This window comes from Nilaparvata lugens, chromosome 1, assembly GCF_014356525.2.
Source record: "Nilaparvata lugens isolate BPH chromosome 1, ASM1435652v1, whole genome shotgun sequence".
Lineage (NCBI taxonomy): Eukaryota > Metazoa > Arthropoda > Insecta > Hemiptera > Delphacidae > Nilaparvata > Nilaparvata lugens.
In genome coordinates this window covers 75,520,488-75,546,106 of record NC_052504.1, presented here as the reverse complement: position 1 = coordinate 75,546,106, position 25,619 = coordinate 75,520,488, and the positions used below count along the sequence as shown (strand labels likewise).

At 34.7% G+C, this 25,619-nt stretch overlaps 1 protein-coding gene across 8 annotated transcripts in view; it reads right to left on the bottom strand.

The window, feature by feature from the left end:
• Positions 1-7,280: 7,280 nt before the first annotated feature.
• LOC111055878 (cell adhesion molecule 3) overlaps positions 7,281-25,619 on the bottom strand; it is a 206,227-nt gene continuing 187,888 nt past the window's right edge. For 3 of the 8 annotated variants that reach the window (XM_039443150.1, XM_039443145.1, XM_039443158.1), the window contains exons 4-7: positions 23,094-23,307; positions 16,931-17,111; positions 10,984-11,120; positions 7,286-7,716 (exon numbers count right to left, since the gene is read on the bottom strand). In XM_039443150.1, the coding sequence (XP_039299084.1) occupies positions 7,604-7,716; positions 10,984-11,120; positions 16,931-17,111; positions 23,094-23,307 (645 nt within the window). In that variant the 3' untranslated portion in view covers positions 7,286-7,603. Of the gene's footprint in view, positions 7,717-10,983; positions 11,121-16,930; positions 17,112-23,093; positions 23,308-25,619 lie in introns of all 8 variants that reach the window. The other 5 variants (XM_039443126.1, XM_039443141.1, XM_039443122.1 and 2 more) reach the window with 4 other exon arrangements.

Here is a 25,619-nt window from a genome sequence, read left to right as displayed (position 1 = left end):
GTTTCCTATCCAGGACGATTGCACTTCAATGAGTGATGATCAATGCACAATTCGCAATTAATGTTATAAGTTTGGGTCATGTTTTTGGGTTTCATAAACCTCATACACTGTCAGCATATACTACTTAGAAACGTCTGTACAAGCAAGCTGTTATGTAACATGCTGCAAGGTATTAGCCACTGTCCTAGACACATTCAGTGTTTAATTATGTAACTTAGAATTTTTAATTACTGAAGTGTATTAAACGAGGCTGATCACCTAAATAAAACCGGGCGTGGAAGAATATTATTTCTATACAAAATCACAATTTTGTGCGGTTATCAGTAATGTTAATGATAGATGAAGCAATTTTCAATTATTTGTTTGTAATTCAAATTTTACTTAGCTACCAATTCCTCCATTTTCATTGCCTTGTTATGTTTCCATAATTTTCATCATGAGTATGGTAAATTATGCTAATTTTTGTTGGAAGATTTTATTAGAAATTGCAGTTAACCAATTATAGCCTATTGTAATAAGTTTCTGTACAATAATTATTTCTAATATCCAATGAAAGCTATATAAATAGAGCTAAGGACTTCTGCTATTGTAAATACAGTATTGACCGAAGAATTAAATAGTAGGAGGACATTTGAAGAATTAAACTGTCCAAAAATTGTGCCTAGACCGGGAATCGAACCCAGTACCACCGATGCTTTTTGAACGGACTCATTCTTCAAATTTTTTCCTCAGCTCTACAGCCCAGGGTGGGCGTTGACTTCCTCCACAACATCCCTCCAAGCCTCCTGTCATCAATAGATCTTCTCCATCCCCTATAATTCATCTCTAACAAATCATCTCTAACCTTATCACCCATCGCAGTCTTGGTCTGCCCCTTTTTCTTCTTGAGTAAAGCTTCTCTTTAAGCACTATTTTTGGCATTCTGGTCTCATTCATCCTGAGAACATTCCCATACCATCTCAGCCTCTGTGCCTGAACTAAATTAAAACGAAAGAGAAACCTTTTGATGTATCAACAATGCTTTATCAAACATTAATGACAACTAAAATAAAACATGCAATTGATTTTCTTAGGAACTAGAGCATATGATTATAGATCATATGATCAATATCATCACATTAACTCCACCTAGGAGAATGAATGTTCATAGTCCTTTAAATAAGTTGGAAGCCTTTTTGTCCTTGTGCTTCTTCGATTTCCATTAGCTTCACTAACATCAGGCTCTTGAACTGAATGCGGATCCTCCGTTCCTTGGATGTCTGGGGATACAATATTCCGGAATACACTTCTGACTTTGATTCCGACTCTGGCTCTTGAACTCTGGAACGATCTGGAAATGATGGTGGTTCTTCTACTTCTTCCGAGCTGGCTATGGGCACAGTCGGAGCTAGATCCCTTGTAGACACCTCTCTTTCCTCTCCCATCTGGAAATTGTACGTTTCCTTGAAGCAGTGTAATCTCTTCAACAAACGGATCATACTTCGATGTTCTCACGTGCTTTCTGAGTAATACGGGTCCTGGTGAGATGAGCCAAGATGGAGTTGATCCGCCATTTCCTGTTCGTCTAGGAAACCGGAATATTCTTTCATGTGGAGTTTCATTGGTGGATGTACATAGTAGGGACCTGATCGCATGAAGTGCTTCTTGTAGGCAGTCCTCCCAGTGTGTGATTGGCAGTTTTCTAGATTTTAGGGTCAACTGAACTGTTTTCCATATTATCCCGTTGTATCTTTCAGCCTACCCATTTCCTCTTGGATTATAGGGTGTTGTTCTGCTGCAAGCAATCCCATTCATTGTTAAGTAGCTCTTGAGTTCCTGAGACATGGAAGATGGTCCTTGGTCTGAATGAATATAAGCTGGTGTTCCAAACATAAAAAATATACTTTCCAAGGCCTTAATAACAGTTGTGGAAGACATATCAGGGCAAGGTATAGCTAGAGGGTACCTAGAGTATTCATCAATCACTGTCAGAATGTAATGATTTCTGATTTTTGAAGGTATCGGGCCCATGAAGTCTAAGTTGAGGCGTTCAAATGGTGATGTAGCTTTGATAAGAGTTCCTTTGTGGCTGTAAAATTTTGGTTTTATTTCAGCACACACTCTGCATTGATTTAAGGCCTGTCGAACTTCATCAAGGGAGAATGGCAGATTTTTACTTTTTATCCAGTGATAAAATCTGGCTGTACCTGGATGACAGAGTGTTTCATGGTATCCCTGGAAGGTTTGTATTCTATTTGTTACATTAGCGCACATTCGGGATAAAGCATCTGCTGTTACATTCTATTTCCTGGGCGGTAGGTGATGTCATATGTGAAACAGGAGAGTTCTAAGCGCCAGCGATGGATTTTTCCATTTTTAATTTTACTCTGGTGATGTTTGGAAAATATGAAAGCGACTGATCTTTGATCTGTGATAAGTTGGAAGTGTCGAATTAGAAAAAAGTGGCGCCATTTACGAACAGCTTCAACTATTAACAGATAGAATTAAATAGAGAATGCATTTATTCAAATGCTAATTAATATATAATTATTATTTAACGAAAATCCTAAATAAATGCTGTAAATCACCCCAAAGACTTCTGCTACTGCAGACATTGACAACAGTGTTAACTTCGGGGTGATTTACAGCATTTATTTAGGATTTTCGTTGAATAATAATTATAGCTTCAACTATGGCACAAGCTTCTTTTTCTATAGCTGGATGATGCCGTTCTTTCGCTGATAGGGTTCTATAAAGTGTACTATACTGCGGCCTCTTATTAATGTATCAAGTTCAGCATTGGTTCTCCTTCTCCACTCTTCTCCTTCTTTAACAGGACCATACATTTTTTCTGAGACCTTTCGTCCAAATATACAGTTGTGATTGTCTTCCTTAGTCAAAGTCCACGATTCAGAGCCATATGTAACTACAGGTCTTTTAAGGGATTCATTAATTCTGAGTTTGGTAATTGTACTGATGAGCTTGTTTTTTAGAAGCTTCAAGTTGTTGTGAAATGCTCTATTTCCTGAAAATATTCTATGCTTTATAGTGGTACTCATCATATTTTGATTATTCAATTTGATATCTTGGTAACTGAAATTTTTCACCCCCTCAAACAATCTATTATAAATCCTTAGACTCTGTGGAACTCTTCGCGCTTGACTTCTTCATATTTTCATGTATTTTGTTTTTGTTTTATTGACTAGGAGACCAACCTGTCCTGCCTCTCTTTCAAGCACTTTATATGCGTCCTGGAGAACATCTTTTCATGTTGCCTCTCTTGTCAATGACGTCAATCATTTTATGTTTATTTAATGTTTATTTATTTATTTATTACAGAACAAAGAAGACTACAGGCATCAAGCTCAAAACAGTCTTTACTACAATTTACAATCGTATTAAGCAAGGCCCGGTGCACAAAAGCCGGCTAAATTTTAACCGTGATTAACTTCATGAGAACCAATCAGAGAAGGCTTTTTTAAAAAGACGTCTTCTCTGATTGTTTCTCATGGAATTAATCACGGTTTAATTTTACTCTGGTGATGTTTGGAAAATATGAAAGCGACTGATCTTTGATCTGTGATAAGTTGGAAGTGTCGTATTAGAAAAAAGTGGCGCCATTTACGAACAGCTTCAACTATGGCACAATCTTCTTTTTCTATAGCTGGATGATGCCATTCTTTCGCTGATAGGGTTCTATAAAGTGTAATATACTGCGGCCTCTTATTAATGTATCAAGTTCAGCATTGGTTCTCCTTCTCCACTCTTCTCCTTCTTTAATAGGACCATACATTTTTTCTGAGTTCTTTCGTTCAAATACACTTAAGTTGTGATTGTCCTCCTTAGTCAAAGTCCACGATTCAGAGCCATATGTAACTACAGGTCTTTTAAGGGATTCATAAATTCTGAGTTTGGTAATTCTACTGATGAGCTTGTTTTTTAGAAGCTTCAAGTTGTTGTGAAATGCTCTATTTCCTGAAAATACTCTGTGCTTTATAGTGGTACTCATCATATTTTGATTATTCTATTTGATATCTTGGTAACTGAAATTTTTCACCCCCTCAAACAATCCATTATAAATCCTTAGACTCTGTGGAACTCTTCGCGCTTGACTTCTTCATATTTTCATGTATTTTGTTTTTGTTTTATTGACTATGAGACCAACCTGTCCTGCCTCTCTTTCAAGCACTTTATATGCGTCCTGGAGAACATCTTTTCATGTTGCCTCTCTTGTCAATGACGTCAATCATTTTATGTTTATTTAATGTTTATTTATTTATTACAGAACAAAGAAGACTACAGGCATCAAGCTCAAAACAGTCTTTACTGTAATTTACAATCGTATTAAGCAAGGCCCGGTGCACAAAAGCCGGCTAAATTTTAACCGTGATTAACTTCATGAGAACCAATCAGAGAAGGCTTTTTTAAAAAGACGTCTTCTCTGATTGTTTCTCATGGAATTAATCACGGTTTAAATTTAACCGGTTTTTGGGCAGCCGGCATATAGTAATGCAACATTGAATAGAATTGCATACAGTCCATCACCTTGCTTTACTCTAGTATTGAATTCAAAAGTTCTACTTTTTTAAAACCAGCTTTTAACATGGCCATAGTCTTGCTCCTTGACATTTTGGCAAGCCTGATCAACTTCTCTGGTAAGCCGCACTGCTCCAGTGCTCTTCATAACTCACCCCTCACTATACTATCGAAGGCTTGTTTGAAATCTATAAATAAAATGTGCAGATCAAGATCATGATCGTAGAACTTTTCTGTGATCTGCCTTATAGTGAAGATTTGATCTGCTGTAGCTCTTTCAGGACGGAAACCACACTAAATGTGAAGAAATGTAAATTTATTGTCTTCACTAGACAGCAGCAGATTTTTGCTGACTAAAAATTATTAGATGAACATCATAAGAGAGTTTATGTGATTAAGGATTTGGGTGTCTACATAGACTCCACTCTGACCTTCAGAGATCACATTAATTACATCCTTAATAATTCAAATAAGATACTAGGCTTCATCCTGAGAAATGTTAGACACTTCAGAGACATTGATTCACAGACTTGATTATTGGGCAGTTATTTGGAGTCCTTATCAAGATATATAATTATTTTAATAGTATCGAACGCATACAAAATAAATTCCTCAGATTCATGTATTACAAGCAGTATGAACATTCATGCCCGTATGATTATTCTGTGAGGTGTCTGAGAGTCAGTTTTCAAATTATGTCGTTGAAGAACAGGCGAGATTTCATATCATCAATTGTTCTATTTAAAATATTGAATAATCATTTAGACATTCCGAATATTATCAAACTCTTTAGTATCACTTTTTGATATTAGAAAAAGCGACTAGCTGTCAGATAGTCTATCTGACTGCTAGTCGTTTTTTTCTAATATCAAAAAGTGATTTAATAATAAGCAGTTCGTGATGGATAACAACATTGAAGGATTCTTTAGTACCTATCTTTGTTCCGTTAAATAGACCTAGATTAAATATGTTTTTTGCCTTGGATAGAATATACAACGTACGTCATGCAAATTGCTTCTTACAAAAAACTGTTAGATTGTACAATTCTTTGAATGCGATTCTAGATAATATCTTATAATTTAAATATTTATATTCTGCAAAATTCATAAGGCATTTATGATTCAAGAGCTTGATAACATTTTTCACTAAAATTGCGCAAATTATCAGCGAATATAAAATTTATATTTATAATTTAAAATTTTTTCGTGAAAAATTTAATTAAGCTCTTAAATTATAAATGCTTTATCAATTTTGCAGACTGTATATATTTTAATTTTAAGTTCTTCTTAAGATAGGCTTGCTACCTACTCTCTTTTTTCAGTTAGTCAATTTTGTATAATGTTTGCTCCAAACTTTTTTATTGCTATTTTTTTCTTTCTTATTTAATTTAGTTTCTGTTTGAGTAAACAATTGATATTCAATGAAGCTTGTTTTGCCACAAAGCTGTAAGCCTCTAGATGTAATTTTTCTATTGATGTAAATAAATAAATAATATTCTTTCAATGATTCGTTCTTCATATGTTGTCATTTTCTTGTTTAGAGAATGTTATCTCTTTTTTTCTTGTAAATATGACATATAAGGCCTATGTTCCAGCATTGAGGCATGACTTATTTTCTCCAAATCATACATATATTAAATCATGTATTTTCTGCACTGTGAAATGACCAGCGTATTTTATTATTTCATGAGGTATATTATCTTCGCCAGCTGCTTCGCCATTTTTGAGCTGCTTAACAATAGTATCTATTTCCTCTTATGTTGGCTCTGGTACATCCTCTGTTTTGATCAGTGGTTCCTCATCCTTATCCCGACCTTCATTGGCGGGATGTTAGCAGTTCTTAAAGTGCTTTGCCCATCTCCATTACATTATCCTCTTCATTTATAATTTTCCCTCTCTATTCTATGCAGGAGGTTATTTTGTGCCTATATTCTTTATTAATTTTCTACATTGCACTGTAGAACTTCTTTGTCTATACAAACATTCTATTTCTCCTATTCTTCAATACGCCTCCATTTTCTTCCTTTTGCATGCTTTATTGGCTATTGCACGTTTCTGCTTGTAATAATTGATGATGTATTCCGAGAGTCCACAAGTACATGGTGAATTTGATTCATTGTCATCGAGTCTAGTGATTTCCAAGTCCCAAGATGGATTCTTTTGTGTGGGAATTGAGTGCTTCTAATCTGCATGTTGTTTCTCATTTCGAATTGGTCGAGTAGGAATCCATTCTTCAAATTTCCTCCTACTATTTAGTTCCTCGGTCAATATTTGCAGTAGTCCTTAGTTCTATATTTATAGCTTTCATTGGACATTTGAAATTATTATTTTACAGGTAATGCTTATATTGTTTAAAAAACAATTCTCAGCTTGATAGAAAATTGCTGGGCAATGGCATTCTCAAACATTATTCCTCCTCATTCCTCAAAAAAAATGTATAAAAAATGGTTTTTTGATTTAATTATTGAATTTCGAATTATAATTATCATAATTATTATAAGATCACATTGATCTTATGAAACATAGGTAATTCAATATGACCGACTGCTATCACGCAGTCTCAACTGCCACTGGCTTACCTACTATGAAACACTCTGAAGACTTGTATCAAGAGTGTGAAAGAAATATATAGACAAAATTAGGCTCGTAAGAAAGATTCGTAAGAAAGATTCATCACATATTAATTCTGTGTCCCTGTTACACCTCAGTCTCTATGTAAAATGTATCACATTACAGTAAAGATGTCTCACTAATTCTGAGAATGTGGAAATGGAATCAATATTCAACGTTTAAAAATTACTTCAAACGTTTTTATTCTGTCGAAGTACAAACAAGAAGGAATTATAAGTCTGTCCTTGAATTGAATCACTTTACATACAGTTTTATTTTTATTTACAACTCCTATCATTTCTACACAATGATTGAAAAATGTCTTTAAATCAGTATTCCACGATAATAATGTCTTCAAATTTCAATGTCAATGATCTCAATATTGGATGGTCATCAGGCACTTGAACTCCTCAATCACTCTCATAGATGGTGCTCCTTAATGATGTATTTCTTGTAGATTTTCTTGAAAAACATTTGTTTTAAATTGGATTGGATGTGTGCATGCTGAAAGCAATCACTAGGATGACACCTAGTGTTGAGCAAATGTTTGATGCACTGTTCTCACCATGTTGCATCGCTGCTGGCGTTTCTCCTGTAACAATGTTTTGCTTGATTAATTGAATGTAAGACATATTTGCAAATAACATGGCATGACACAATATTTAATAACATTTCTCTGACATATTTCCAAATAAAATTTATCACTTATTTTCAAATGTAGGCTACTACTACATGTCTACATGACAGTAAAATACGACGAGGAGAAAAATAGAAAATTCCCTAATTCTCTCTCTTTAGTTGCCTGAATCTAAATATTTTCATGCAGCCTAGACAATGAGATTGGTGACCCTATTGGTACCCTGACAGAAGAATTTCGAAGTTTCATCAAATATAGGTAGGGGAAGCGAAGGATGCAAGACTTGGTCTAGGATAGGAAGGTCTGCAATGAAGCAATTAAATCTCATGGAATGAAATAATAGAATGGTGATGTGGGTGTTCAATAATGAACGAGGGTTTGATTTGATTATCCTACATAGGACAAAAATGTATGGGAATTCATCGATTTCAGTGGAGGAAACAAGTTTGAAGTGCATTGGACATGTGAGCAGGTTCAGCAATATTATATTTATTATTATATACATTAATATATTAATATAATTATAATATGTAATATTTTATGATGTATTTGGATCCTGAAACAAACTTTATATAGATAGGTACGGTATACCTGGAAAAGAGGAAGAGCTGAGCACTCCTGTAATAATGGCTGGATAAATGAAGCAACTTGAAGTTTTCACAACTAGGCTTCTTATTTGATAATAGAAAATCAATACATTATTTTTTCAATGGTAGAACTATGCTTGCACCACCCTCACTATAAGTCATCACATCAGTCTTTGATTTGTTGTAGTGAAATTAATTTATATAGTAGATATAAAATATACTTGTCAAATAAAACGACTTTAAATTGTCACATCCATAGGTACTATATAAACCTAGTTGTCAAATAAACTAATTTATAAGTAATTTATATAGTAGATATAAAATATACTTGTCAAATAAAACGACTTTAAATTGTCACATCCATAGGTACTATATAAACCTAGTTGTCAAATAAACTAATTTATAAGTAATTTATATAGTAGATATAAAATAAAACGACTTGAACGACTTGTCACACCCAACCCCCACCCAATTGTTACTATATAAACCTAGTTTATTATTCAATGACTTAGAAAATCAAGTAGTTTTATTCAACATGGATACCTAACAAATAATTTTCACTACAATACAGAGAGAAAGTCATATACCAATGGCAAAGCTAGGGGACAGTCAGAGGAGGATTGCTTTGTGGAGGCAATTCTGAAGTGAGACACGGCACCAGTAATAATGAAAACTGGAAATAAGCCTACCTCCATTCAGTTTCATATATACCGGTACTGGTAAATAGGTTATAGTTGGTCATATTTGGTCCACTTGTCATGTTGATCTAGCATTACTTATGATAGGTTGCTTGTGTTGATAATCATAAATGTGATTGATTTAGGCCCAATTCACACAGAAACGGCCCTATAGGGTACGTCCATCAAGAAAGGATAGCAAAAAAGCTACGCTACCTTACTTTTCTATATGGTATGGCGCAGACATGGCACGGAATCTCTTCACTCGCATATAAAAATATGGTATAATGTTTTGCATAGAAGAGTGGCAAAAGTGCGTGGCATGTGTGTGAATTGGGCTTTGCTTTGCTTTGCTTTGGGCGTTGGACTGACCGTTGAGAACATGGACGAGGACTGATGTGACGGCGACGTCAGTGAGTGAACACGTGTAGTTGCCTGAATCGGATGGCAACGCATTCGCTATGAACAGTCTGCTCTTCGTTCCCGCCTCTTCCACGTCAGTCTTCACACTGCAACAGATAGGTCAATAATCAACTATTATGCTTATATACTTTTTCAAAACGTTACTTAGCTGGAAAATTTTCACTAATAAAACAATCGATGTTGAACTTCCAATAGGTACCGTAATGGAAAGATTTACAATAAGTTGTAGAGGTTACCTATAGTAAACATTTTTGAAGAGACTTATGAGATATTGTCAAAAAATCCAAAATCTCAATATTACTTTTCCTATTTTAAAATTACTTTATTTTAATTAAAGTGGATTTTTTGACAATATTTCAAGTCTCTTCAATTAAGGAAAAGTTCCACAACTTCAATATTCACTCTACAGTACAGACTTAAGTATCATTTTTATTATATATTAGTAGCTCTATGATTGTGAAATTAAGATAAGTCGATTGAATGAACATGGGCTAATCCAAAGATGATCAATTTCAATGGAAAATATAGCCTATTTAGCCTTTTCAAGGAGAATAGTTCGTCTGTTGAATAGAAAATACTTAATTATTTGTTCTATTCATCCATCTCAATATTTAAAAGTTGCACAGTATTTATCAAGGTACCTAGAATGTATTCTAGGTACATTGGTATTATGTTTAATCTGAATTGTAAAATAGTTATTTGTCAATGTGATCATTTTCAAAAATATATCATTAAGTATATGATATATTCAATTTTATAAATAATTCATCAAAACCGTATACCGCGGCAAGATTACCTACGATACCTAAAATTTTAGCCCGGAATGTTGAAATTTTTGACCGATTTATCATATAGGCTGTAAGACTAATCAGCAAAGGGAATAACATATTATTATAAGGTTGGTGTACATTATATGAGATGGCCTACCTAGGCTCCCGTATATTATAACTTAATGATGTCTTATATTCATAACACATTATAACCTAATGACGTCTTATATTAATTAAATTAACAAAACTGAAGACGAATCAATGGAAAACGAAAGAGTCATTTTTCCACAGGAAATTAACGTTTTTCAGCTTACATTAGAATAGGCACTGTGTGGTGGTTATACTGTATGGGGTTACTAATTTCTGGAAAACACGGACACGTTATAGCCCGTTACACCTTAACTCATTCTCATTAGGAGCAGCGTGAAAAATAGGTTATAGTTGGTCATATTTGGTCCACTTGTCATGTTGATCTAGCATTACTTATGATAGGTTGCTTGTGTTGATAATCATAAATGTGATTGATTTAGGCCCAATTCACACAGAAGCGGCCCTATAGGGTACGTCCATCAAGAAAGGATAGCAAAAAAGCTACGCTACCTAACTTTTCTATGTGGTATGGCGCAGACATGGCACGAAGTCTCTTCACTCGCATATAAAAATATGGCATACTGTTTGCATAGACGAGTGGCAAAAGTCCGTGGCATGTGTGTGAATTGGGCTTTGCTTTGCTTTGCTTTGCTTTGCTTTGGGCGTTGGACTGACCGTTGAGAACATGGACGAGGACTGATGTGACGGCGACGTCAGTGAGTGAACACGTGTAGTTGCCTGAATCGGATGGCAACGCATTCGCTATGAACAGTCTGCTCTTCGTTCCCGCCTCTTCCACGTCAGTCTTCACACTGCAACAGATAGAGTCAATAATCAACTATTATGCTTATATACTTTTTCAAAACGTTACTTAGCTGGAAAATTTTTACTAATAAAACAATCGATGTTGAACTTCCAATAGGTACCGTAATGGAAAGATTTACAATAAGTTGTAGAGGTTACCTATAGTAAACATTTTTGAAGAGACTTATGAGATATTGTCAAAAAATCCAAAATCTCAATATTACTTTTACTATTTTAAAATTACTTTATTTTAATTAAAGTGGATTTTTTGACAATATTTCAAGTCTCTTCAATTAAGGAAAAGTTCCACAACTTCAATATTCACTCTACAGTACAGACTTAAGTATCATTTTTATTATATATTAGTAGCTCTATGATTGTGAAATTAAGATAAGTCGATTGAATGAATATTGCATGGGCTAATCCAAAGATGATCAATTTCAATGGAAAATATAGCCTATTTAGCCTTTTCAAGGAGAATAGTTCGTCTGTTGAATAGAAAATACTTAATTATTTGTTCTATTCATCCATCTCAATATTTAAAAGTTGCACAGTATTTATCAAGGTACCTAGAATGTATTCTAGGTACATTGGTATTATGTTTAATCTGAATTGTAAAATAGTTATTTCTCAATGTGATCATTTTCAATAATATATCATTATTTATGATATATTCAATTTTATAAATAATTCATAAATCATCAAAACCGTATACCTCGGCAAGATTACATACCTAAAATTTTAGCCCGGAATGTTGAAATTATTGACCGATTTATCATATAGGCTGTAAGACTAATCAGCAAAGGGAATAACATATTATTATAAGCTTGGTATACATTATATGAGATGGCCTACCTAGGCTCCCGTATATTATAACTTAATGATGTCTTATATTCATAACACATTATAACCTAATGACGTCTTATATTAATTAAATTAACAAAACTGAAGACGAATCAATGGAAAACGAAAGAGTCATTTTTCCACAGGAAATTAACGTTTTTCAGCTTACATTAGAATAGGCACTGTGTGGTGGTTATACTGTATGGGGTTACTAATTTCTGGAAAACACGGACACGTTATAGCCCGTTACACCTTAACTCATTCTCATTAGGAGCAGCGTGAAAAATAGGTTACTTCTATCATATTCCTCTGTTATAATTTTTTATCGGTGGAGCGGACTGTTGTAATGGTCTAGGGACCTAACATATGTACCTGTATGTGTTCTAAAAGCAGCTATAAGCACACTCGTATCCAGCAACCATCCTTTTGCAGAAACCATCACCGCCATATAGTCGTCCACGCGATTAGCAATAGTTGGTCAGATTGGACGAAATCTATCAATTTAATTGGCCAAAACATTAGCTGTGTTGGTGAGCGAGGAGGATAAGTTAGTTAGCTCTCGGCCGGTGAGCGAACGCCGAATGTGGAATGCAACGGCGCAATGCAATTGCATGCATTGGTCCCTATTCACCTAACCTAACCTACATGTATAAATTGTCGCCCGGCGTCGTAATAAATCAGATTTAATGGCGCGCTTCGGCGCGCACTCACACGTTCTCGCATTCATAAAGCAGTGCCGCCGCCAACATCACTTTAAACTGTCAGCGTTGGTCGAATGGGAAGCAGTGGTTTTATGTTGTATTGTGAATGCTGATAGTATGAAGTGAATCTCACTATACAGCCTCTCATGCGTTGCTGTATAATTACTGGCGGGTGGACTGGGCCCTCACCCACCCCCCACCCTTATAAATGCTGATAAAGGGGGTCCAACAAGCGTCGCCCAAAGAGAACTGCATACTGTCTGTATTGAGTACCTCTATCGTAATACCGGATCGATCTGCATTGCCTGTAAATTAGCCGCTCTGTGTGACCCACGACTGTAAATACACTCTCCAAATTATAATTCGTTCTGTTGATCTACAACTACAAACTACAATGCTTCAAACGTGCAACAGCTGGTTGGTAATTACACCTATCGTTTCATAATATTATACAAGCATGATTGTACAAAATTGTCATGTTAATTGAGCTGTATATATAGGCCTAGGCTACATAATATTGCCGAAATTCTGCTAAATTGACTTAGGCCTGTACCTTTTGTAATCTTCATGACTTGTGAATAGCTTCAATTGAGGTAGTTTGCCATATCATAATATTAGCTTTGCTGAGCTATATTATACAGAGTGAGTCATATGTATGGGAACCCTTCAATAAATTGGAGACTGTTGTGGATATAATACTGTTACTTTCAGGATAAGTTATTGGTCAAATACTCTACCTTTTGACGTACAACTGAATTTCAACCCCTCATAAGGGGGTGACTTAGGGGTTGTAATTCGAATATTTTAAATGTAAACACCCATTGTGTGGTACATCATTTTAAAGGCCTTCTTAAAACAAGAAAAATATCAATTAAAATCTTCTATGATAGCCTACTTGTATCCAAAATGACGGCTGATTGAAGTTTTACTTTTTAAGGAAATGATCGAAGGATTGTAACTCAAATATTTCAAATGTTAAAACCCATTGTGTAATACATAATTTTTAAGGCCTTTCTGAAAAAATGAAGATGACATCAATAAAAATGTTCTATGATACTTTTATCCGAAATGGTGGCTAATTGAAGTTTTAGTTTTTAAAGAAATCTATTTATAAAAAAGCGAAATGGCACTCACTCACTGACTGACTGACTGACTGACTCACTCACTCACTCACTCGCAGAACTAAAAATATGGTCTACCGGACCAAAAACGTTCAAATTTGGTAGGTATGTTCAGTTGGCCCTTTAGAGGCGCACTAAGAAATCTTTTGGCAATATTTCAATTCTAAGGGTGGTTTTTAAGGGTTTAAAGTTCGTCTTTTAGCATGTATATTCTTCTTATTCATGTAAATTCTTATGATTGAAAAATGTCCATACCATATGTTAATATAGAACTATAATCTAGAGAGAGTACCTCTTCGAAACAGTTGTTAACTGGTAACTAAATTAATAATTTTGTCAGGTTTGCATTAAGTTGAGTTGACTTTGTTAGGTTGGCACCAAGTTGAAGATTTAAATGCATTTATCGCGGGAAAATTGATTGGGCACTGCTACTTCAATCAGAGCTTCGCTCGCCATATCCGTTTAGCCAGACGTTTAGTCTGGACCACCGACTGGATCGTCCTAACATATGATAAAAATGCTCAAATGAAAAATGCAGGCGAGCGAAGCGAGCCTGCTGATCTCATTCTTGGCTGATCCAGTCGGGGGCCCAGGCTAGACGGATATGGCGAGCGAAGCGAGCCTGACGGCTAGTAATTGATAAAGTTCAATCAGCCGCCATTTTGGATGAAAGTATCATAGAGCATTTTTCCTATTGATGTCATCTTTCTCGTTTTAAAAAGTTATTTAAGATGATGTATCACTCAAAATATTTGAGTTACAACCCCTCATTTCTTTAAAAACTAAAACTTCAATCAGCCGCCATTTTAGATACAAGTACCATAGAACATGTTTATAGATGCCATCTTTCTTGTTTTAAAAAGGCCTTCAAAATGATGTACAACACAATGGGTGTTTACATTTAAAATATTCGAGTTACAACCCATAAGTCACCCCTTTATGAGGGGTTGAAATTCAGTTGTATGTCAAAAAGTAGAGTATTTGACCAATAGCTTATCCTGAAAGTTACAGTAGCCTATTATATCCACAACAGTCTCCAATTTATTTAAGGGTTCCCATACATATGACTCACTCTGTATAGGCTGTACAGGTATGTATTATTATTAAAGAATTTTCATCCTATGTTTTGCTGGACATGGATTATATATATATTTTAAGTACCATGAATGTTCATACTAATATGAGGTAACTATGTTTCCAATCTTTGTTTTCTCCTAATTTAGCTTAGGCCCATTCCTATTATAAAAATACCGCAACATAAACTGATAGATTTTAACAGTTAGCAATCAACCAATAATAACACTTCTTTAAAGTTCGAGTAGGTAGTAGAAAGCATTTTACAATATTGTAAAGACTTTTTATACTCATCACCCTTTTATTGGATTTCATTGACTCAAACAATAATTGCTAATTAAAATAATGAATAATTATAATGACCTGATCAGTCAACCTCAATAATGAATGGGGAATGGGTTTGATAACAATTATTTCAGTTGATTGATTTGTAAAGTAGACATTGCTTGAATGTCAATTCAGCTCCCAGGCAAGTTCAAATTATTCATAGCTGCCATCACCCCATCGTCCCTTGTTGACATTTGCTTTGTTAAATCAACATGAAGCATTTTCCGTTAATTTGGGAATTGTTATTTTGTGATTGGTGGTTTTATAAATAAAATCAATTTCTGACACAAGCAGCGCTGCCCGCCCGGTGCACGTTTCAACAAGCATCTCATGCATGAATCCATCATTCATTCGAGTCGAGTATGACGTGTGCAGAGATAGAAAATTGTCGGATAAACAAGTGAGAAAAAATGAAAAACTACCCACAATCACTCATGGTGATTCCACATCTAGTGTAAATGAAAGTTTATTCAGTTGTCAGTCACTCATCACTCATCTTGGGAGTTTGTGTCTGAAAAAAGTATTATTATGAATTTTTTAACGCTTCAATGAATTTTTCCTGCTTTATCAGAAGTGTTTTCATTTGATATTTATTAATCAAATCTATGAATGCATAGCTTATTCTATTATATCATAAACCCATTTGTCATTTAGAGCTAAGCTAGCCCACTCTTTCTTATCTCTATTATTGACCTCATTCGATCTTAGTCCTATATACTTAGCCTATCTTTATTATGGTTGAAAAATGATGTGCTGATCCCTAACATTGAAATAGCCTATCCAAGTTTTGAATTGGATTTTAATTGTCAAAACGTTTCACTAAAAAGGTAAAGCCGTAACAAAATAATATGATTGAGTAATACAACATATTATGAAAATGTAATTATTAAAGGTCTTGTGAATTTTGTTCTTAGAATGATATCAGATACAGGTCTAACTGTTTAAATAATGAAATTGAATAATGATAATGACAATGTTATTGTGTGAACAATAGTTTATTATTAAGCCTCCTCAGTTAACTGATTCAATTGACAATCGAAATAAGCTGTGATGATGGTGATCCTAGTCAAAATCAAAATTGATTAACGTGTATTATGAAACTTATCCAAAATTATTGAAGTAGAAATAATAATACCTTTAGGCCTATGGTTGAAATCAAATAAATAGATTTTGCTTGATCTTGCAGTTCACTAAAGGTGTTTCCATAAAGTTTATTGCTAAAATCAGATTATACCAGCTTATATATCTGATTGAAGATCGGAGTGAGAATGTTTATGTTCTATTAATTTTCAATTTTTGTTGATTGAATGGAAATCTTTCTTCTAGAAGATATAATTATTATACATTATTCAAATACCTATTGATATAACTCTACTTCCTTGATTTTTTCTAAATATAATCAGTGTTCAGTTGAAAAATAACGTCTTTTCAAGTTACTATAATATAGGCTACATAATAATTTTTTCTATCAGATTGATTCAGTAGCGAACTCTATTAGGTTAGTGATAGAAGAATGAAAAAAATGGAAGAATGGTTTATTTGTTGTCTGGATATGGATCAATTATGATTTTGTAGGAATTCTTCCAGTCATCAGCATTAATTTTGCCTTCATTGAGCATCGACTCTGGTTCACCACTGATCACCTCTGGTGATGATGATGATGATTGTGAAGAATGTTCAATTATTATTGAGAGTATGCTGATGATGATTGTGGAGGATGTGCGATGTATAAGGCTAAGGGCGAGTACCTACCTGATGCCTCCCCTGTTAGTGTCGTAGTTGAGTGTTTTGGAGCCGTGTCTCCAGATGAGCAGCTGATTGGGCTGCGGCGCCTGCGTGGTGACGCACTTCAGCTCAATGGTGCTGCCCGCGTTGTAGAACTTGGTCCTGATCGGCAGACCTCTCTCGTCGAGGATCTCCAGCTCAGGTACTGCTGGCACAATCAAATGCAACCACTTATTTCAACGTCCACACTTCAACAGCCATCATCAAGTCATGCACTCATCACTCCTACACTCCACATATCAATCATTAATTCCATCCATTGAAATGTTACAGCCTGTTTTCTTGATTTACATTTTTATTCATTACATTTTGTACATATACTTGTCTTGAGGAAAGGCGCAACATGCTCAGGCTTGGGACATTCAAATAATATGCAGATTTCCTAACCCACTCTAAATTTGAATACTTCTGCATTACTCATTCATTATAAAAACCGTTGAATCTCTCCACTAATAGAAACATCATACGACAGGGAAGTGATGACGTGCTTAGATTACTTTTTCTTGCCAGATATGATAGATAGTCTAAGTAAATTATTTTGAAAATGAAAAATGATACTTGGACTTTATTATGTGTGTAGATAAACAAATAAGATGTACATTCATGTAGATTTGTACAAATAAATGTATTATTATTATTAGCTCTAATCTTTTGACCTGATCTTATGCATCTATAAATGCGAAACAATCAAGAAAGATATATTGATTATCTATCTATCTATCTACTGTACTAAGCATGTCAAATATAACAATTTTCCATAGACATATTTTGATATAATAAAAAATAATGTAATTTTTTTATTGCGGATGATGCCCACATGAGCTTTTTGCTTGTGCGTGGTCAATGGGAAGGTCGTTGGTGAATTATTGAACGAAAATGCTTATCAACAAAAATATAAAGCTAGGCCTATTATAAATATCAGAATAATACGTAATTCTATTATACTGATGAGCAGAGAAATTCATCTCATTTTGCTTAGTCAAAACGCGAGCAATTTATACAAGTAGTAGTCATAATAGAATATAATTACTGTTTTAACATGGAGACCAACATTAACTGAATAATAATAAGATTTAATAATTTTTGTAGATGAGGTACCGTATTATTCACTATGTGATCCATTATAAGGAGTTAAAGCAACGTCATTACAATTAATTTTTATTTTAATGATAACTTTCTCATTCAATATTCACATTCTTATTACAAAATGGAAACTATCCATCGAAATTGGAGAATACATCAGAAAAAAATTGGTTCATACCTTACTTAGAATCATATGAATCTTGTTGGAAATTTCTTTCTTTTTCCAACCATATCCTTAGAATTAGATTTTAACTAATAGTTTTCTAGTCAGTTATTGACGTTTTTTCAAAAAAATAGAATGATCTATGTATCTCGAAAACCAAGTCGAAATAAGAAAATTTTATTGGGCATTTTTTGTTGAAAATTTCATTTGGAATCTATGTCTTCGGCTGTTACACCATTCGTGGGACACGCTGTATAGAAAGAAGATTATGAATAAATGTATAACATATATGTAATGAAATATATATTATTAATATAAAATGAGAGATGGAAGATGGTACCTTTTATCTTATTATTTGTAGCCTAGACCTTCATCACTGTAGAAGTTTACAGTGAATGGTCAGAAAACTTTGGCAGTTAACCTACATGAAGCAAGCAGCAGCAAGTGCAAACTTGTGGATGCAATCCAAATCCAAATGAAGAGTTTGGTCGGCGAGAAACTCGAGAGGCATGATTCGAAACATGCTCACCGCAACATAGCAGGATATTCCACTCTGCTACATGCTAAGAATAAATTATAGCAATTCACTCTGTGCAATCGCTTTAACCAAGGCGGAGATTGAATGAAATATTATGCTCCAGAATAGTTGTTGGTATAGCAGGCTATTGTCTCTAACATCATTAGAGATGCCAAAATCTTGACAATTTTCGAGAAAAATATTATGCTATCTCCTGTATTATCACTCATATTTGAACCTTGCTGAGTAAATAATTCACCTTTATAGGGTTAGCTAGCCTGATGATAAAATTCTAAATATTAATTGATGTAACTAGGTTTATATATGAGGTTATAAATGTATGGCAAATCATAAACTTACGGAATGTATGGTGATCGCTTTCGCATCAGCTTGAAATTCTAATGATTTGAGATGAATCTGCCAAGACTAGTTATACAGTGCCTATGACGAGTTACTTGGTATAGTGTCTTTAGCCTGTTAGATTGAGCCATTGATATCATGAAGAATCTACCCTAGGTGAAGTGCAAGTAAAACCAAGCATGATTGGAGCTGGGATCTAAGTCACTATAATAATGATCATGATCATGATCATCATCATCATCATCATCATCATCATTATTGTCATACCCCTCGTTATCATCTTCAATTGTTGGTTCAAAATATTGACATAATGATCTTGTTCTTTTTTCTCTTATTAATTTATACTTATCATCATCATATTCCTCTTTTTCATCTTCTATTTTAGTTAAAAAAATATTGTAGTTTCTATCTCTCTTTAATTTGGTGAATTTTCTATATTAGATTAGACTTATACTATATTATACTATTAATATATTAGAATTGTAATTTCTTTAGTGTCAAGTTCTGTTTAATTTCAGTCATTAATGGTCGCTGGGCAACCATAGCTTGACTCGCTTTAAAAAAAGGTCTCAAGAATAGTTTATGAACACGGCCACAAATCTTAGAAATACTAATAGAAAACCACTTGAGTGAGTCTACAAAATGAAAATTTCATTGAGCTCCTATACGATGGTTGTACTTTTGGGTTGGAGATTGTGGTGAGACTTGAGCAAATAGACTGAGCCATGGAAGGAGACGAGAATGCCTGATGATTGTTTACAGAGTCTTGTTGATGTGTGAGACTGAAAAAACCTTGCCCGAGAAAAGAGATTGAGTTCCAGTGTCGGTGAGAAGTGAGAAGCAACGTAAAACGGAATGAAAAAAGTGTTCTGGAGGAAACCAGCAAAGGTTACTCATTTGCCAAGTAAAGAGCCCGCTAATGGCATCTGCTGGCGGTTGGTACAGTGAACGTAAAATGATCTCCATCCCAGTGAGATTTCCGCATGAGCTAATTGCTGATTTACTTTTTAACCCCGAACGGCGTGATGTTCTCTCGTACTACATGTTTTAAAGTTCTTGGAATGCCCAGAGAGATTTTCCAACTTAGCATCACGACGCCACCAAGATCGCATTAATCATTCATAATGAGTTGAAAGGGTTGAGCGATGAGCTCCTACAAGATTTTGATGAGAGACTTAAAAAAGGAAAACGACACTAATTGAATATTTTATAGTTTACTTGAGCAGCAAATAATGCTAGTGCCTCCATGGCTCAAAACATAAAATCTCTTGTTATCAGTTTATGATGAATTTTCCATAAATAATTTATTGGTCCCGCAAAAGTTTAGAAACCTATTGGTGCCGTTTATGATGTGTGGTATATTTCCATCAAATGATAAAAGTACCAACTGCAACAAAATTAGAAAAAAGGCAAGAAAAAGGAAGCGAGAAAACAGATCATCAGAGATCTCATTAAAAGCAGCGATAGTAACAGTCTATCATAGATCTACTTTTTATCAGATCAGTCTATCTTGAATCCCGTTAGTTTATTATCAACATCTTTGTTATTTTTATTTGTACTGTTTTATAAAATTTAGGTACGAGAATTACGGTTCGAAATAACGGAACGGTTGTTGTTTGAAAAAGTAGGGCCTGGTTGCTCATAAGCCTGTTGTATTTTAATTTTGATCAAATCCCACAAGAGCCAATCAGAGAGGGCTTTTCTGAAAGTAAGTGACATTGAATCATGATTAAAATTCAACAGGCAACTGGGCCTAGATTTTTCGTATAGGCTACAGTTACTATATTATTAGTTTTTAACTGTGAAATTAAAAATTCAAGTACCCGTTTTGAAATCTCTTCCAGATAAATAACAGTAGCACTCAACAAAAAGTTAAATTACTGTGAATTTAACAGGACTCATTGGAATTGAAAAATGTTTTATACCAAATACTCAAAAATTATAGAAATGATGTAGACGGTAATGTAATTTTTTTGTTCAATAAAACAAAACATAATCATGATTTCTCCGAATTTATTCTCATGCGTTTATCTCGAATTCTCGAGTGCTCATGATCGAATTCTCCGATCAGCCAAGCTGTGGTAAAAACTCCATGTCGTCTAAATATTCATTATTGTTATTTTATTGCTGGAATGCAATATCCTATATCCTATTACATCTAAATTCTCCATTCTTTGTTCATTCATTACTCACTGATCATTCTCAGAAACGAATTACAATCAACAATAATGCTCCAACGAGAAGAGATATCTTAAATGGCATTTCACTAAATGAGACGAAAATTCAGGTCGTATAATTTTATAATTTTTAGTCTGGTCCAAGAGAGATAATAATTCTAGCAGACTCAATAATAAAGCATTGATGAGTCACTTACATTTGCATTTGTCTCATGGGGAGGATTTTGAATACAACATTGAATTCATTTAGATACTATTCTCATCAAAAACTGTGGTGCTCAGATTACCTTGTGAAATTTTTTATTTATTCTGTAAAGTCAAGAATGAGCTCAATTTGCAGAATGAGAGACATTGAAGATATTATAATGAGTTCGGAATGATATAAAATTCTAATAAGAATTTCTTGAATGAAGGAACAAAAATATCGAATTACTTCCAAGAAATAAGCGTCTGAGAGGGTTTTTTAGTATCATCTGCATTTAATCATACAGCAACTGAGAAATTTCCCTCGAAAAGATGAGAGAATTGCAGTTTTTGAGACATGAAAAAGTTGTCAGATTAAACTGCGTTATTTCCTTAACGTTCTGGATAGATTCTTCCAATAACCAATTTCACCTCTTATTCCAGTTGAGTACATATGCTATTTATATTCTCATGAATTTGACTTTACCGAAACGGTACTCTTTTTCTCAGAATCGACTTGCTTTTCTATTGGGATTATATCACTGATCACGACATGTACTCACAATTCTCATTTTAAAAATTAACGGTACTCATTTTTTTGGCATTGGAAAATGGAATACATTTCAATCCTGATGAGGAGCTTCACCAATTGAAGCTTCGGCTGTCAGTCAGGCTTTTAAGCATTTTTCAATTTACTGTGCATGTGACGTAATGTTTTCAAATTTACAATAAGACGTAATCTGTAATATTGCTGCAACAGGATGCGAGGGTGTGGATGAAATAGCTTGGCTTCATTCTGGAATTTTACAGCTCTATAGTTTTCCCCGAATTCGTCTTGTAGCAATGATTCTAGAAATTGGATGAATAGCATTCACAATTCAGAACACCAATATAAAATAATCAAAAGAAACAACTGTATTTATTGAGACATTGATAGGTTATTATGTATAACCGTTACTAATTTATGTTTCAATAATAATTGCTACTGTTCCCACAATAATCCTACAACTCTGACCGTATATAAATATATTCTACTTTTTCATATTATAATTTTATTAGGTTGCTTTTAAGATGCATAGAAGCAGGGATGCTCATCCTTTCTAGCCCATGTTCTCACTCCCCCCCCCTAAATTCAGGCAAAATTCGCCTTCTACCCCATCTTACAAAAATAATGTCAAGTTGCCATTTCAAGGACGCGGTCTGCGTCCAAACCCTCCCCTCACGGGGAAACTTATAGAACTGTGGGAATTTGAATAGAAATACTATTAACTACCGTATATGTTTAAAATAAAAATGAAGCCTGTATACATAGGAACGCTGACCTTTGCTTAAACATAAACAACCCAAACCCAAAGTATTATAAATCAACCCAATATTACGACCTCAGTGGCTGTCAAGCCAAGAGGCTTGTCGTTAGTATTCTAATTTTTTCTTCTCATGTCCTTACCCAACAAGCATAGTCTGCAAGATGTCTATGATAAAGTAGATGAACAAGGTAGCAGGTAGTAGAGTAATAATGAAGAAGGTGAAAAAGTTGTCTACTATAGTATTGTCGACAATGCTGTACATCAATAAGTGTTAAAAAATAGAAGAAAATTTTCTATCTGCAATGCTTATGAAACGATGTTTGGAGGAATGGCGAGTTACCTATGACAGTGAGACGGACGGTGTGCACGAGAGGCGGATGCGAGGAGACCTGGCACTCGTAGAGGCCCTCGTCGTGGCGGGATGCGGCGGTGAGCTGCAGTTGCCAGTCGTTGGGTCGCACCAGCTCCACCGAGAAGCGGCCATCACTGGCGTAGACCTCCAGGCCCACCGACACCAGAGTCAACCGACTGCCGCTACGCCGCAGCCATGACACCTCACACACAACACAACACCTCACACACTCACATTCATTTCAATTAATTTGGTGAAATTCATCCAAGCTTGACGAGAAGAAATTTCTCTGCAGACTAGCTATATTCAAAAATTTCCATCTTGAATATTTTCAAAATGTGATTCATCAGAGTATGAGGAATGTTTATTTCTATAGTATTTATTTTTATAGTATACTAGCAGGTAAACCACGCTTCAGGAGGGTCCAATTAAAAACTTAACAACCTAAAAACTCGTCCCACTGAAATCTTAAAGAATTTTAAATAGGCCTATAACCATCCTTGGTAAATTGAGAATCTTAATGCAAAATTTCAAGTTAATCAGTCCAGTCGTTCATCCGTGAATTTCCTATCTCGTACGTGTATAAGCCAATTTTTCCCTTTATTATATTATAGATGATTGGATAAAATTTTTGGATCTAGAAAGTTTGCAGAGAAAATTCTCTTATTCAAGCTTCAATAAATCTCACCAAATTCATAAAAATAGATTTATGGAAATATATTTTTGAATAATTCATTTATATTTTTTATTCAGTATGAGAAGTATGTATTCCATGGTATTCATTATCAAACATAACAGAAATTTTTCAATATTTGCCATAGTGGAATAAAAACAACCTCCGACTTGGAGGGATATGCGGAGCAGAGAAATGGAGGGGGATGGAGAACCAGATCAGCCAATTACAGTGATAGATAGAGTCATGGAAAGAAGCGCAAATAAGTTGACGATCAGACTCAGTCGAAACTAGATATGCATATCAAGAGGTTCAAAAAGTTTAATCTTGAATATTTTCAAAATGGGGTTCATCAAAGTAAACTGTGCATTATCGAACATAACAGAAGTTCTCCAATATTTGTCATAGTTGAACTACCTCTGACTTGGAGGGATGTGCGGATCAGAGAAATGGAGGGAGATGGAGAATCAGATCAGCCAATTTCAGTAAACAATAAACTCATAGAAAGAGGCGCGAAGAAGTTGACGATCATACTCAGTCGATGCAGTGCTTTCAGAGAGGAAACTAGGTATGCGTATCATGACGTGTTCAACAATCACTAAAAACTACAGAACGCTATCCGCTTCAGCATCGCCGCCGCTGAATCCCTACTTTTCTCTGCTCCGCATATCTCTCCTAGTCGGAAGTAGTTTTAATTCAACTATAGTGATTCTCAGGCTGCTCAAATCTGGGTTAAAATCTTAACTCTTAATACTCCTATCTTAGCGAGTCATTATGGAGAAGTGGTGTCCTTTCCAGAAACCTTCCACCTGTTGCCCTCCGACCCAGTCATAATCAGGCTACCAAAACGGAAAAAATCTCAAATTAAAACTCCTTACACCATCTTAACCCTAGAGCTGGCAGAAACTCTGCCTTGAGACTCTGTTCTGCGAAGCGTGTGAGGCAAGAGTAGACTGACACGACTGAGAGGAAGTCAGTCTTACTCTTGGAAAACACTAGACAGTTTTGCACCCAGTCTTGAGAGTGTGGCTACGCCAGGGACGCAGGACAGTGTTAAAAGCTATCCATGTAAGGATGGGATCTCAACACGAGGATAGACAGTCACACACATAGCGGGGTTAGCTTGCTAAGCTCCTATTCGTGCTTAAATGCATTTTCCGTCCTTTTTTATGGTGAAAAGAACGATCAGTGACTGATACTACGTTTGTTTGACGAAATTCCCATAGCACAACGCTTCATAACGGTACAAATATTTTGAAATACTATTATCGATGGATTAATCTGTATATGATTTAGAAACTGTATGGAATAGTCCTCATTCGAAAAGTGCACAATATACATATTTCAATGAAATATAATAATAGAAATAATTATAAAGAAGAATGACATTGTGATTGACGATATATTATGACATGGTAGTGAGTTGATTAGATTGATCAATTCTATAATTCGGATTCTATCATACAATCGATGATAGGCCAACCTCATCCAAGCAATTCCCATCAGAGAGAATGAATTAGTGGGTGTTTATCCAAGCTTGAAACTTTAAAAGCAAACTCAATATTTCAAAAGATTTTTATCAGTATTGGGCTTTTTCATTTCAATTTGTAATCTGACTCCATTTTCCTAATATATTTTTGATCGGCTTTGTGATTTATTTAAGAGAAAACAAGAGTTTTTTGAGGTTCTGAGTTGTATTATTTTTTCAATATCCGGGACAGAACATATTACATTTGAGTCTGATAGTTCTCTCCAAATTATCAACATGATTTGAGAATCATTCAATGAAAATAAAAAAATGGAATGGAGTAGGCCTATTCCAAATCATAGAGGGATTTAAA